Source organism: Trichomonas vaginalis, chromosome I (genome assembly GCF_026262505.1).
Source record: "Trichomonas vaginalis G3 chromosome I, whole genome shotgun sequence".
Lineage (NCBI taxonomy): Eukaryota > Parabasalia > Trichomonadida > Trichomonadidae > Trichomonas > Trichomonas vaginalis.
Window position 1 is genome coordinate 5711165 of NC_067203.1, and position 12072 is coordinate 5723236.

Sequence of the window (12072 nt, forward strand, 5' to 3'; positions counted from 1 at the left end):
TTTTAAAATTTACTCAGAAAAATTTTTCTTTGTATATACACCATTCTGTACGTCTAAAAGATTTTTGACATTTGCCAAGAATGTTCGTTTAGACGCTGTCATATAACCATATTCTTGACAATACTGTTTATACGAATCGTACAATGACCTTTCATCTAAACACTCAAAGTCAGTTTCATCTATGAACAGTTCATATACACTCTTGTTTGCTTCTAACAATGTTTGTCTCTCTTCGGTATGTGGAATTTGTCTTGGATTGAACTTTGAAATATCTAATGTCATGAAATATGAGAACAAGTGGTTGTAAAAGTCAGATGTTAAGGTTTCTGCTAAGTCGTCAAAATACTCTGTATCTTGCATATGAGAATCTGACGTTCTGACAACTACATATCTTCTGTCAGAACTTTCTAACTTCATCGGAACGGCATTGTTTGAAACCATGACGAAGTTTGCAACATTTTCACAAACTCTTTGGTCTTTATATTTTCTTTCAACAACTCCAACTTTGTCTGTTATAAGACTCTTCAAAGCATCCGAGTTCAAAACTTTTGTTGTATCTATACTTTGAAGTTCGTTACATACTATAAGTTTCATATTCTCTATTGAAGAGTTAAATTTACCGCAGATGTTTTCTAAGTTTGTCATATTAGGGTTCGAATAGCCCTCTAACAGTTTGCATAAGATATCTGTAAAGAAAGTGTTCTTACCTGTTCCTTGTTTTCCAATTATGATGAGAGCAGTTTCATTTTTAGCACTTGGATGTTGTAAGATGTTTGCAAACCAACATAAGATATACTCATAGACTCTTTCGTTTCCATTGCATATAATTTCTTTGACATGGTCTAACCAAGCTTCTATAACATTTTCTTTCCATTCTACTTGTTCGTATTTATATCCAGTGAAGATAGAATAGAAGTTTGGAGATGGTGTATAGAACTTTATACCACGAACTGAAAAATCTTCAAGTTTTGACAATAAGATATCCCAAGCATCTAACATCTTCATGCCAACTTGTACGACTTTTATTTTCTTAAGTTTCTGTCTACATTCTTGTTTGAAACTATTGTCGCTCTTGGTTTGTTAAAGACTACATCCCATTCTTTCATGACATAACATTCTGGGGCAGAGTCGACATAAATGACTAAACGTTTCAAATTCTCGACTGCTTTGTTATAGTCTCGAAATGGACACATATTTCTGAAGGCTTGGAAGTCATAAAAATCTGAAACGTCTATTCTGTACATTTTTTTATAAAAATAAAAAAAAATATTTTTTTTATTCTTGAGCTATTTGTTGCATTTGTTCCATTTTGTTGCATTTGTTGTTCTTGAGCTATTTGTTGTTGAAGTTGTTCTTGTAGTACAATACTTTCACCAGTTGCATCTTCCAATTCGAAACTTTCTGCCGTCATTGACAAATACATAGGACATAAAAGTTTTACAGGAACAAAGTTTGCGTCAACTAAGGTTAAGTTTATGTTTGCTAAAGTGTTTGAGTTTACTAAAGCTGAAAACTCTGCATTCGAATGAACAATAGGCAAACCAGCAGAGAAAGTGTTGTTTATACGCATGAGTATCTTTTGGTCATAGTAGTTTCTGTCGACATTCGAATAGCACTTTGAACCTAAGTTTGAAACAATATATATAAAATAGGTGTACTTAAAGTCAATGGAACAGACATTCCTTGTATGACACCTTTTCCTGTTATAGGAAACTGTTGTAGTAAAAACCAGATATAAGTTTTGTATTATAGCTCATATCGTTTATACTAAACTCAGTCGGACATCCAAACATAATGAAACCTGCTCTAGTTGCAGCACATGTTACATCCGTCCTTAAAGTATTAAATAATCAACAAAACCTGTTGGTGGTATATCTGAGTAAGTATCTTCAAAGAAGTATTTTTTACCATTCACAACAACAAAGTCTTCTGGTGTCAAAAGAGCAAAACAGGCTTTAGTCGTCATCGTGTTTAAGGTCAGTTTACAATACCGTCCTTGAGGACTTTGTAAGTTTGTTGTTATAGAATTATATGACTCAGGGTTTTTAGTCGTAATAGTATAAACTACTATGTCTTCTGCCATTTTTACTTAGCAAGTAAATTTTAATGAAATGTTGTGGTCGTCAAATATTTTTATGACGTCTGGGAAACTATATTTTAAGTTCAACGTTTCACCTCCTTTCATAACGTATATCTTGTCAATGACATTGTATGAAACACCACAGCAAGCAATGTCGGGTTCTATTTCTTTGATGTTTATATCGTCTGCCTCTGTCAAAAGTTTCAATAGTTCTTTCAAAACTTCATGAGGTGCGATGACATATGAGTTCACTTTTACAGGGTTGTGTTCGACCAAGTTTAACATTATACCCAAAGCTTGACAAATCTTCTCCTGAGTTTTAAGTTTGTCTTTAAGTTGTTGGTAGTCGTTTCGAATATCTGCAACAGAACTTAAGTCTCTGCTAACTTCAGGGTATGTTGGTTGTTCTTTTACAGGAACTATTGTTATACCATCTTCGTCTTCGTATGGTTTCCCCACTTCAACATCTCTTTCTTTGACATTGACAACAACACTTTGACTGTTTGTTTGAGTTGGTGAATTTAACTTCACATCTGCCATCGCCATTAAACCTTTTGAAACACTTACGCTTCTATTTTTCGGAAATGACATTTTACTTAGAATAAAAAGATGGACGTATTTGAGTATCTCTTCGAATTGAAGCAAAACAAAGTTTACACACACAAACAATACAAGTTCATTGATAGAATAGTTCTTTATACAAACAATGGAAAATGTTATAGAATAGCAGTCTTTGCTGAACCAAAATATTTTCATAAAGCAAAGAAAGTTGGTATAACCGAGATGGTGAAAGTTCTTGAAGCAGACAAAAATATAACAACAAAACTGACCGATATTTCTAAAGGAAAGTTTTTAATACAATATTATATCAAAACTGGCGTACTGTCAATATTTGACGGAGAGAAGTCAGTTCAAGAACAACTTACTGACCTGCTGCCAAAATCTGCTCGATGGAAGCTGTCGTTATACCAATCTGAGGAGCCCCAGCAGGTTTCATCGAACGAATTTTCAAAAGAGCATCTTCCGTGAAAAGTGCTATTGGTTTTGTAAACTTCTTTGCTTTCAATTCATTTGGACCGTCTCTGTCACCAGTATATTGTATTTGAACTGTACCAACAGTTGAAATACCACCCATAAAGTCTTCTGAGTCAGCAAATGGAATGCCAAGCCAAAAGTTTGAACGGTCTCCATTTGTATATTGAGTGTTTTGAGCTCCTGTATGGGTCCATACTTTCACATATGGCATAATAGAACTTTGCATTTCAGGGTTAATGGTTGTTGTGAAGTTGTTGTTAAAGTTCATAGCATCTAATGTCAAGTTGTATGACCTCATATCTTCAACTGTAGAATATTCTTCTCTTGGATAGTATTTGCCATCTATGTTTATATGATATTTAATACCGGGGTTGTAGAAACAAGAATAGTCATTTATAGTTCGTCTGAACAGTACAAACATAGTATCTGCATGTTTCATTGCAGTTGTTAAGGCAATATCTGTTCTTGCACCTGGGTCAGCACTTTGGTTTCCAACTTCACCTGCAAAGTCTTTGACAGATATTTGGTGTATAGGGAACATAAGTGGAACTGCAATATATTTGGCAGCTAAAGCATTTGAAATATCTGGGTCCAACATATAGACTGCAAGTCTGCTTTCTATTCTCTTGCATTCAAACTTTTCGCATGTGAACTTAACTGGGTCCCAAGCAGTTCCAGCAGCATTGAAGTAGTAGTTTACTTCAGTGTTGAGGTTTGAGAAACCAAAGTCTAAGTCAACTTTGTCTTTGCAAAAGTCACAGAACTTGGCTCCACCAGTTCCAGCTACAGTAAGAGTGAATGGGTCTTGTGTTGGTGCAATGACTAAGTTATTTTTGCTTGGAGTAAGTTCGATAGAAATTTTTCCTGCCCAGTTTGGCAAGTATCTTAAAAACCTGAAGATGAGGAAAGATGACAAAGGAACTCTAAGTTTCAGTTTTACTTTGGTTACTGCTGCTGCAGTTTGTCCAGAAAGGTCAACATAAACTCCTGGAACGTTAGGGTCAAGTCTTCTTATTTTCTCAATAGTTGCATACTGGTCTGTTTGTTCTCTAGCTTGTGGTTGTACTGAGTTTCTCAAAGCGAACCATTCATAGTTTGCCCATGTTACTGTTTGAACTAAGTCAGAGTTAGAATATATCTTATATCCCATGAAAACTTCTGGAGCATATTGGTATCCGACATAGAAAATTCCATTGCAACCTTTCTTGTCAGACAACTTGGCAGAAGGTTTTATTTCAATGTCTTGCTCCACGTATAAGAAAGAGTTGTCAATAGAAATTATATGAAACCTGTCGCAAGCAATATCTACTGTTGTTGAAGAACCTTCTCCAAACTCACCTACGTTTCCATAAGAAACAGCAGTTGTATATTCGTAAGTTCCAGGAACTATTTCTGACCTTCTAATGGCATTGTCGCATTCGTTATACCATTCGGAAACATTTCCATTCATGGCATCCAAAACTGTTGGCGTTATATTCTGAGCGGCGTACATTTCATATGAGTAAAAATATAGAATAGTTGGGTTTATGTGTCATAATAGAACCCACGTGGACCAAGCTTTACTTTCTTCCTGACTGAGTTTTTAACTCTTCTTTTTCCTTCATTGCCACTACTTTCACTAGATGAAGTTACTTCTTCACTACTTTCACTTTGTTCTACTCTTCTTCTTTGGTGTCGCTTTGGTAACTTGCCCTCTGCTTGAAGTTGTTGCATCTTTGCCTCATGTTCACCTAGTATGTTGTAAATTTCCCATGTCCTTTTTGCCTTTGGGCTCTGGTCGCCCATCTCAGGTAACCTATATCCTAGAAAGAGTTTGTCATAGTTTGTATTTGAGTCTTCGCGTATTGTTTGCATGACTCTTTCCTGAGTTTCCGGTTCAAGCTCTTCAAACAGTGCCTGTCCATATGGAATATGCTCGTTTCCAAATATATGTTTTTGTAGCCATTCTGGTTTTCTTTCCATGTTACCAACTATATCTTTTGTGAATGGGAAAGCTTTTACCCAATCTTTCAGTCTTGCGTCGTTTATTTCTGTAGTTGGTTTTATTTTGTCAAGGAACATGTTTTTCAATACTAACATTTCATTTGGTACTGTCCATTTGAGTTTTCTTAAATATTCATCCCTTCTCGGTTCATTGTCTGCAAAGTAAGTTTTTATGACATTTTGTAAACTTTCGTTTGCAAGGTCATGTACAATAGGTTCTCTTCCTTCTCCCTCCCTAACTTTCTTTCTAAACTCTTCACCAAATATACCATCTCTATGGTTCTGTGTAGTTCTTTGAGATAAATGTTCTAGAACGTCAGGTGTTATATTTCCATCAGCCATGTTCATTTCATACTGGTCCAAAATATCTGCATGTTTCATATCTTTCAATGGCATTAAAGCCGCGCTTAAAATACCAGCTATATCTCGTTCACCATTGACTTCCATTGCGTCTACAACTTCTTGGAATTGTGGTTGTAAGTTTATGAACCACCTATCCGGGTTAGCTTTATGACCCCATCTCATTGTAGTCCCATCGTCTGCAGAAACAAAAGTAGGTTTGTTTCCATCTTGGTTAGGTTCTGAATGAACTTTAAACAATGTTTCATTTCTATATGTTTTCTTGAAATTTAACCTTTTATTTTCACCGAGTTCATCCGAAGATTGAACGTTAAATGCTCGTAAGTAAAAAGGGTTGTTGTATTTGTGTACATTTTCTTTCAGTACTTCCATTCTATGCTGAATATTTTCATCTGGTGTTGGAGTCTTTTGTATGTCGGCGAACATTTTTCGATATTCTTCTACTATGTCAGCCGAATTTTTTTTAGACTCTTGGAAATATTCCATATTCTCCGCATACTCTTGTTGAGGGTCAAGATTTTTCGGCTGTTCCAAATCTTCATCTAGTTCTGTGAAGTTAGTTTCCAAAGGAGGGACTTGTTCGTTTCCTTCAGGCTCTTCTAGCTGTTGTTGCTGAACTATTTCTTCCATGTCTGGTTGTATCTGAACTAGTTCTTCCTGTGGAGTTTCTTGTACCTCATCTGCTGGCATTTCATATATTCCGAGACCGTTTTTAACAACTTCCCTTTCTAAGTCATCCGGACTCATAAACCTTTCTTCTTTCGTTCCGTCTCTATTTTTTACGCGTTTCATGACGGGAGTTGAATTGTCATTTAGCTCTGACATCAAATATCTCGGAGTAAATTCATCCATGTCATTTGGATGATATGCTATTAAATCATATCCCTTAGCGAGCTTGTATTTTCCAGGTTTGAAATTATATCCGATTTTATGCTGAACCATAAAGCTAAATAGGTTCGGGTCAGTATTTCCATCCTTGAACTTTCTAATAGCTTCTTTATATCTGTCACTAAAGTCAATACTATCTGGGTAACCAAAATTTTCCTTAAGCATTTTTAAGATTTCTTGGTTTCCTTGTTCTCTACTTCTTTTATGTCCTTGCTCTGTTTGTGCTGGTTGTTGTTGTGCAGGGTTTTGAACTGTTGGTTGCTGTGCTGGTTGTGGAGGTGGTTGTTGTGCAGGGTTTTGAACTGTTGGTTGTTGTGTTGGTTGTTGTGTTGGTTTTGGTGCTGGTTGTGGAGGTGGTTGTTGTGCAGGGTTTTGAACTGTTGGTTGTTGTGTTGGTTGTTGTGTTGGTTTTGGTGCATGCCTGTGTCTGTGTCCATGTGACGATGTAAATGTTTTAGGTAGTCCTGGTGCAGGTGCTTCTCTTGGAGGGTTTGGTGGTATATAAGTTCCACCAGCTGGCACATATGTTCCATCTGCAGCGTAATGTCCTACCTGACTTTTCGTTTTTAAGAAAGCATTTACTAGGTCTGTTTTGGTCTGTTGTAACTCTTTTTCTTGACTTTTCACAACAGTTGCTCTAACGGCGTCATAGGCACTTTGAACTGCCTGTCTCGTTGCTGCATCTGTTATTTTCGTCATATTTTGTGCTACTTCTTTTAACTCTTTGTCGAAACCTTCAGACTTCAGTTTCTTTCCAGATGAGAAGTCGTTCACTTGTTTCACCTTACTATGAAGAGCTTCGAAGGCGTTCTTAAAGTCAGCATTCGTTAAAGCTTCATTTGAACTGTCTTCATCCGCTTGTATTTTTGTCCTTATTGACCCTATAAGCTGGGCTGCTTTAGCGTTGGCTTGGGCATCTAACCAGTCATTGTTAGCTTTTATATATTCTGCGCTTTTCATTGCCTTTTGCATGGCTGCGTCGTTATTTTTACTTTCTTGTGCTAAGTTTTCATACTGTACGGTTTGGTTTTGCAACTGTAAAAGTTTTTCTGCCTTTACATTTGCTTCAACTTCTTTTTTATACTCATCGCTATCCATATATGTCTTCAGGGCTTTTTGTTTTATTTCTTCATCTTTCAGTACTTTATATCGAGTAGTATGGTTTTTCAAATTTATGACATCTTGTTCCATTTTTGCTACTTCTGCTGCTTTTTCTGACACTTTTTTCGCATATTGCTCTGTACTTAGTTCTTTCAGTTGTTCTTCTTTCTTCTTTTTCTCTACGTTTAACTCATTGAGTTTCTTTGTGTGTCTGTCATATTCTAGTTTCTTTTCGTTTTCACCTATTTGCTTCTGTATGTCTATGTTTGACTTTTTGACATCTGCTATTTGATTTTTGAGTGAACTCAAATTCATTTGACTTTGAGGGTTATATGCTGTTCCGTCTGCAGCTCCACCATAGCCTGCCATTTTCGCTAAAAGTGCCGCTCTTAAACCTCCACTCTGTGCACCAAGAACTCGGTTTAAAAGCATAGGATTGCTTGACATTTGTTGCAACATAGTGGGGTCATTCAGCATTTGTTGTTGCAACTGTTGTTGTGGTGTCAGTCTTACTATTGGATGTTTCAATGCTCTCTTCCTCTTACGTATATTCTTACGTAGCTTACGTGGCATTTTAAGTGAAGTTAAAAAGCGGTTTTATACTAAACATCTTCGGGGCTAGAGGGCACGAAGTGCCTGGAAGCCCCAATACCTTTTTTTTTTTTTTTTTTTTTTTAAAATAATTATTATTCATAAAAGATTAATGAAATAGTAAAAAAAATCAATCAAATTATAAAAATACAACATTTAGAAGAATTCTTATTATCCTTCAAAAAGTCAGTATTTCTGCTGTAATTTTCTACAACATTGTAGTTATTGCACTTTGTCTATGGATTTGTATATATGTTATATATAAATTATATATCTAAACTGCCCATAAGTGCAATTTTTATATAAATTGTTTATTTCTTTAACAATTTCATATGAAATATGCTTTTTTAAGCGTATCAAAGCTGTGTTCTTAATGTGCATGGATATATCAAGAAAAATGTCGAAAAAAATGTGAATTCACAAATTCACTGAATTTTCGCCGTTTTTTGAATTTTGCTACAGCACTAATATTAAATAATACTAAAATCTTCTGTCTTTGTAAAAGAATAAATTCTGACAAAAAGTGCTCGTTTAAATTTAATGATCATCTGTATGACTAAGTGGTAAAAAGTGTTTATGACCAAAAAATGGTTACATGCTTAGTCTATTTTTCTGACAGGATACTCTAGATTTACATGATCTCTATTTCATATCTCCGTTTTTAGATTCTTCGACAGATTTTATGATAGAAAACCAAGATTAACAAATTTCCGGCATGTTAATGAAGAAATCTGCAGCTACCCTCAATATTATTTCAATAATCAGTATCGTTTCTCTTACAATTTATTTTTTTCTCAATAATTTAACAAGAAATAACAATACACACTTGGTTTTACGTATAAAAGCTAAGTGTCGAACTTAATCAACTTTACTTACTTAGCAAATGAATATTTTTGTGGTTGCGAGTTCTGAATGCTGAAGTTTTAGATTTCTCTATAAATGATATCATTGCACTTACAATGTTGTTCCAGCCTATCGCATAAATCATAGAAAATCCAAAAAAAAAAATAATATAAAGAAAATTCATGTCATGAAGTTCAAAAAATACCGTGTAACATTAAAATTTGTTATGCATAATACATTTTAGCTATTATTGATTTTTTTTAATTTTCGAGAAATTGAATGGTGAGTCTGATAGAGAAATTTTTAAAAATCCTAGTGCCTCATAGAAGTAATTTCCCTCGTCTCCCATACTTCCAAATATATGCATATGACATAAACTTTTATGCATTACACAAGTGGCCAATAATATCTATAGAGTAAAAAATTAGAAATTTAATTTTTTTATATGATAGTTATATTTCAGATTTGCGAGCGTAACTTTTTTCTCCATGGCATACTTGTTTTAAGAGCAAATGATCAAAATCGTCCTTCAATTATTGAAGGAGCTGATATCTTTTGAAAATTGAATTGAAAGGGTATTCAATTTTCAAATTTCCTCTCAATTTTGGAAACATATCAACTCTATGAATTAACAATTATGTGCCTTCACAGTTTATCAGTCATATAAGGTGCTTATAAAGAAAAAAGTTACGCTCGCAAAATATGTTTTTATATAGATTTCACATAAAATAATTATGTAATTTCTAAAAAGAATATTTTTGTTCTTGAATATTAAAGTGTATTGTAGTTTAAAAAGTTTTAAATATGTTGCTAAAATTTCAGGTTTATAGCTCATGTCTAGCATGACTTCTTCGTATGCGCAAAAAATCTGACACGTAAGGGTATCCTTAAGAATAAAAATAATATCGTGATTTTTTGTGATATATGGATTTTTTAGAAGATTTTAGAGATTGAAGTCTCAATTTATAAAAATTTTTTAAATTGAGAGGAATTTTAATGATATTATTTTATTTGATATTTGGATTTTTTAGAAGATTTTAGAGATGTCAGTCTCAATTTAAAAAAATTTACAAAAAATGATCGTAAAATAATCGTTTTTGTTCAAATCCTTTTCATTTCGGGAAATTGAAGTTAAATATCAAAGAGATGGTCTATGCATATGTTAAATCAAATCATTAAAAAGTGTTTTGATGACTTTTTCTAACCGTAAATTGTCACTTTTTGATGTTTTAAAATTATTATATATCCTATATGCATATAAGATACAAATTAATATTAAAACTCCAAAATCGATTTTTGAGAGAATCAAATTTATCACATCTCATCGTTGTTCCGAATTAATATTTTATTTGTAATGTACATATTATCACAATTACATTCATCATATTAAAATTCAAAAATAATTTTTGAGTTTCAGATCTCCCTAATTTCCCATATAAATATATGTTTATTTTATTAAAAATAGAATGTCCAATTATTGATAAAAATCGATCCGCTTTTCTACCGGTCAAGCTGTATATATATAGAACCCATCCATGTAAACCTCGATGTCACTTTTGCGGCCGAGCGGAGCGAGGCCGCAAAAGTGACATCGAGGTTTACATGATAGAAAAAAAGAAATTTTAATATTACAAAATGGCAAAATATGGTAATTTTATTTGGAGAAAAAAAATTTTAATGGTCAAAATCAAGTTTAATAATCAAGCACTAAAGCGATCAGCATACTATCAACAAATAGATCAAGCTACTATAACTATTAATGATCAAGATTTTCAACTTAGCAGATCCTATGCAGTTGCATTATCAGATAAATTCCTTTCAAAATATATTAACAATCAACAATATAATCACTTTCAGATAAATGTCAATTTAGAATCAACTAACGCATACGATCTTTTCAAAAGCATCATTTCAAACCAACTGTCAGAATTTGATTGTGATGAAGTTGTTCTAAGAGACATCTTTCATATTGGAATATTACTACAAAGTGACGACCTAAAAAGTTTATACATAAATAACGTCATTAACAAATTACAACCAGAATTCAAAAATTCTCTTAAAATACTTGAATGTTATTTCGAGCTTGAATGTGAAGATGAGATGAATGAATGGATTGATAACGTTGCATCTCATTTTTACGAAATAGATTTTAATGAAATGAAACAATATGCTTTAAAACATGGATTTGATATTATGCAAAGGATATTAAGCAATCCACATCTCAGAATTGAATCAGAAGATTTATTAGCCAGTTTAATTATTTCCATCGCAAAAGAAAAAGAAGAATTTGCTTCATTAGTTGAATATATTCATTTAGAACATTGCACAGCACAAACTTTCAAAGAAATCTATAATGCATCAGGAGAAAACAATTCCATTAACTTCACAAAAGCTCTTTGCGATGCTTTTGTTCGCTCAAGGATTAGTATTTATCAGAAAAAGCATCGAAACATCTATATGAATTATTTCAATTCAGGAGATGTTAAAATGCATGTTTCTTCAACGAGTAAAGGAAAAGATGAAGATATAAATAGTTATCAAGATAATTGTATACATCTTTCAGATCAGCAATCCAACCAATGGGTATCGTGGAAAATTATTTCTGATAAAGCAATTCAGCCAACAGAATACATTGTTAGAAGTGCACCAGCAAATGCCAATTCAGCAAGCCTTCTGCAATCATGGGAAGTTGTAGGAACTACGATTGAAGGAAAGAAGGAAGTGTTATCAAAAGTTAATAATTCGCCTCTTTCTCCAGGAGAAATTCGTACGTATTCACTAAATACGGATAAAAAATATACTTCATTCAGATTGACTCAAACAGATTTGAATGCTGACGGATCTAACTATTTGCTTTTGGATGTGTTTGATTTCTCTGGTTATGTATTTGATTATGAAGACGATTAAACGAAATTATATTTTAATTATTTTGCATCATTCATAATTAATGTTTAATTCATTTAAGTGTTTATTTCTGTCCATACATTTGTGTAAATTTAAGTATATAAGACCAAAATTTAAACTCCTTTTCCTTTGTAAAGTCTCTTATTCAAATTTTTGATAGAGTTCACTCAATATTGAGGCAGAAAAACGATAGGGAGACTTTACGTAGAGAAACGGGTTTAAATTTATGGAATAAAACTTCACTCTAATTAAGAATTCAATAAAATCGTATATAGTAAACATCATTA

At 33.3% G+C, this 12072-nt stretch overlaps 3 protein-coding genes and 1 pseudogene across 4 annotated transcripts, besides 1 other annotated feature; 1 reads left to right on the forward strand and 3 right to left on the reverse strand.

Annotated features, from left to right (window-relative positions):
- Positions 1–5680: part of a mobile genetic element that runs on past the window's edge.
- TVAGG3_0935750 lies at positions 10–1106 on the reverse strand (annotated as a pseudogene). The gene has a single exon. A coding segment is annotated over exon 1 (1097 nt).
- On the reverse strand, positions 2090–2626 carry TVAGG3_0935760 (protein of unknown function, DUF4106 family; the record flags this gene model as incomplete). Its single annotated transcript, XM_051252769.1, has 1 exon — positions 2090–2626. One exon carries the CDS (start codon positions 2624–2626, stop codon positions 2090–2092), a length of 537 nt encoding a protein of 178 aa, XP_051078343.1.
- TVAGG3_0935770 (uncharacterized protein) lies at positions 4129–4607 on the reverse strand (the record flags this gene model as incomplete). The annotated part of the gene is made up of 1 exon (XM_051252770.1): positions 4129–4607. A coding segment is annotated over one exon (479 nt), but the record flags the coding sequence as incomplete, so codon positions are not given.
- A 4865-nt stretch (positions 5681–10545) lies between the features above and the next one.
- Positions 10546–11952, forward strand: TVAGG3_0935780 (protein ubiquitination; the record flags this gene model as incomplete). Its single annotated transcript, XM_001315622.1, has 1 exon — positions 10559–11788. One exon carries the CDS (start codon positions 10559–10561, stop codon positions 11786–11788), a length of 1230 nt encoding a protein of 409 aa, XP_001315657.1.
- Between the last annotated feature and the right edge of the window lie 120 nt (positions 11953–12072).